The 2,478-nt window shown below is 51.1% G+C and overlaps 1 protein-coding gene across 1 annotated transcript in view; it reads left to right on the top strand.

The window, feature by feature from the left end:
• The window catches only part of JAK3 (Janus kinase 3), a 31,542-nt gene extending 29,487 nt beyond the window's left edge, over positions 1 to 2,055 (top strand). The window contains exon 22 of the mRNA XM_011991205.1: positions 1,078 to 2,055. Coding sequence (XP_011846595.1) covers positions 1,078 to 1,245 — 168 coding nt within the window. The 3' untranslated portion in view covers positions 1,246 to 2,055. The remainder of the gene's footprint in view (positions 1 to 1,077) is intronic.
• Positions 2,056 to 2,478: the final 423 nt, after the last annotated feature.

Here is a 2,478-nt window from a genome sequence, read left to right as displayed (position 1 = left end):
CTGCAAACTCCGCCTCCCGAGTTCATGCCATTCTCCTGCCTCAGCCTCCCAAGTAGCTGGGACTACAGGCGCCTGCCACCACACCTGGCTAATTTTTTGTATTTTTAGTAGAGACGGGGTTTCACCGTGTTAGCCGGGATGGTCTCAATCTCCTGACCTCATGATCTGCCCGCCTCGGCCTCCCAAAGTGCTGGGATTACAGGCGTGAGCCACCGCACCCGGCCTAATTTTTTTTCTTTTTCTTTTTAGTTAAGATGGGGTTTCTCCATGTTGGTCAGGGTGGTCTTGAAAGAAGTGTGTTCTAAGATCCATAGGGGCTGGGTGCGGTGGCTCATGCCTGTAATCCCAGCACTTTGGGAGGCCGAGGCGAGTGGATCACATGAGGTCAGGAGTTCAAGACCAGCCTGACCAACATGATGAAACCCCGTCTCTACTAAAAATACAAACTTAGCCAGGTATGGTGGTGTGTGCATGTAATCCCAGCTACTTGGGAGGCTGAGGCAGGAGAATCACTTGAACCCAGGAGGCAGAGGTTGCAGTAAGCCAAGATCGAGATCGCACCACTGCATTCCGGCCTGGGCAACAAGAGTGAAACTTTGTCTCAAATAAATAAATAAATAAATAAATAAATAAGATCCCTAGGGAGCCATAGGAGGTTTTGGAGCAGAGATGGGATGGATTTTAATTTGTGTTTTAAAACTGAATGGGGCTGGGTGTGGTGGCTCATGCCTATAATCCAAGCACTTTGAGAGGCTGAGACAGGTGGATCACCTGAGGTCAGGAGTTTGAGACCAACCTGGCCAACATGGTGAAACCCCGTCTCTACTAAAAATACAAAACTAGCGGGGCGTGTGGTGGCACGCACCTGTAATCCCAGCTACTTGGGGAGCTGAGGCAGGATAATTGCTTGAACCCGGGAGGTGGAGGTGGCAGTGAGCCAAGATCATGCCATTGCACTCCAGACTGGACAACAGAGCTAGACTCCGTCTCAAAAAAACAAAAACAAATACACTGAATGGGAGTCGTGTCCTTCTGATTGTTCAGGCATGACCCCATTCTCTGTCCCCTGCCCCTCAGGTTCACGAGCTCATGAAGCTGTGCTGGGCCCCTAGCCCACAGGACCGGCCATCATTCAGCACCCTGGGCCCCCAGCTGGACATGCTATGGAGCGGAAGCCGGGGGTGTGAGACTCACGCCTTCACTGCTCACCCAGAGGGCAAACCACACTCCCTGTCCTTTTTATAGCTCCTGCCGGCAGACCTCTGGATTAGGTCTCTGTTGATTGGCTGTGTGACCTTAGACAAGGAGCTGCCCCTCTCTGGGCCTCAGAGGCTTTATAAGGGTCCTCTACTTCAGGAACACCCCCATGACATTGCATTTGGGGGGCTTCCGTGGCTTGTGGAATAGCCTGTGGCCTTTGCAATTTGTTAAGATTCAAGACAGATTGGCAGATGTGTCAGTGACGCTCTCTGAGCCCTGACCCAAAGAAGCAAGGAACCAAATTTAAGACCCTCCCATCTTCCTATCCCCTCAAGCCCTGGCCCCCTGAGTTTCCTTTTCTCTCTCTCTCTCTTTTTATTCTTATTTTTATTTTTGAGACAGAGCCTCGCTCTGTTACCCAGGGTGGAGTGCAGTGGTGCGATCTCGGCTCGGTGCAACCTCTGCTTCCCAGGTTCAAGCGATTCTCCTGCCTCAGCCTCCTAAGTAGCTGGGATTACAGGTGTGCACCACCATACCCAGCTAATTTTTTTTATTTTCAGTAGAGATGAGGTTTCACCATGACGGCCAGGCTGATCTCAAACTCCTGACCTCAAGTGATCCTCCCACCTCAGCCTCCCAAAGTGTTGGAATAATAGGCGTGAGCCACCACACTCGGGCTTTTATTTTTTTAATTTATAATTATTAATTTTAAGAGACAGGATCTGGCTATGTTGCCCAGGCTGGTCTTGAACTCCTGGGCTACAGTGATCCTTCTGCCTCAGCCTCCCAGATAGCTGGGACTACAGGCACCCAGTTTTGAGTTTCCTGTCTTATTTTCAATGGGGACATTCATGTAGCTTTAAATGTATGATCTGACTTCTGCTGCCCGATCTCTTGTTTCTCTGGAGGAAGCCAAGGACAAGAGCTGTTGCCCTGGCTGGGACTCTGTCTTTTGGGGTAGCCCGTATATGTCTTTGGTATCCTGTAAGGGGGCAGGAGGGGCTGGGGTCCCAGTCCACCCTAATGGTACCTGAGCATCCCAGGGCTTCAGTTTTCCCACCTGTCCAATGGGACCCCTTCTGTCCTCACCCTACAAGGGGCACAAAGGGATGACACCAAACCTGGCAGGAACTTTTCACGCAGTCAAGGGAAGGAAAGGCATTCCTGGCAGAGGGAACAGCATGCCAAGTGTGAGAAGGCTTAGAGTAAGGAGGTTAAGAGTCCAGGTATTGGAGCCTACGGTTTTGCCCCTTCTACGCTGTGTGACGGTGGGCAAGT

Source organism: Mandrillus leucophaeus, unplaced genomic scaffold (genome assembly GCF_000951045.1).
Source record: "Mandrillus leucophaeus isolate KB7577 unplaced genomic scaffold, Mleu.le_1.0 Scaffold11, whole genome shotgun sequence".
In the NCBI taxonomy this organism is placed as follows: Eukaryota; Metazoa; Chordata; class Mammalia; order Primates; family Cercopithecidae; genus Mandrillus; species Mandrillus leucophaeus.
This window is presented reverse-complemented; position numbering and strand designations above follow the sequence as displayed.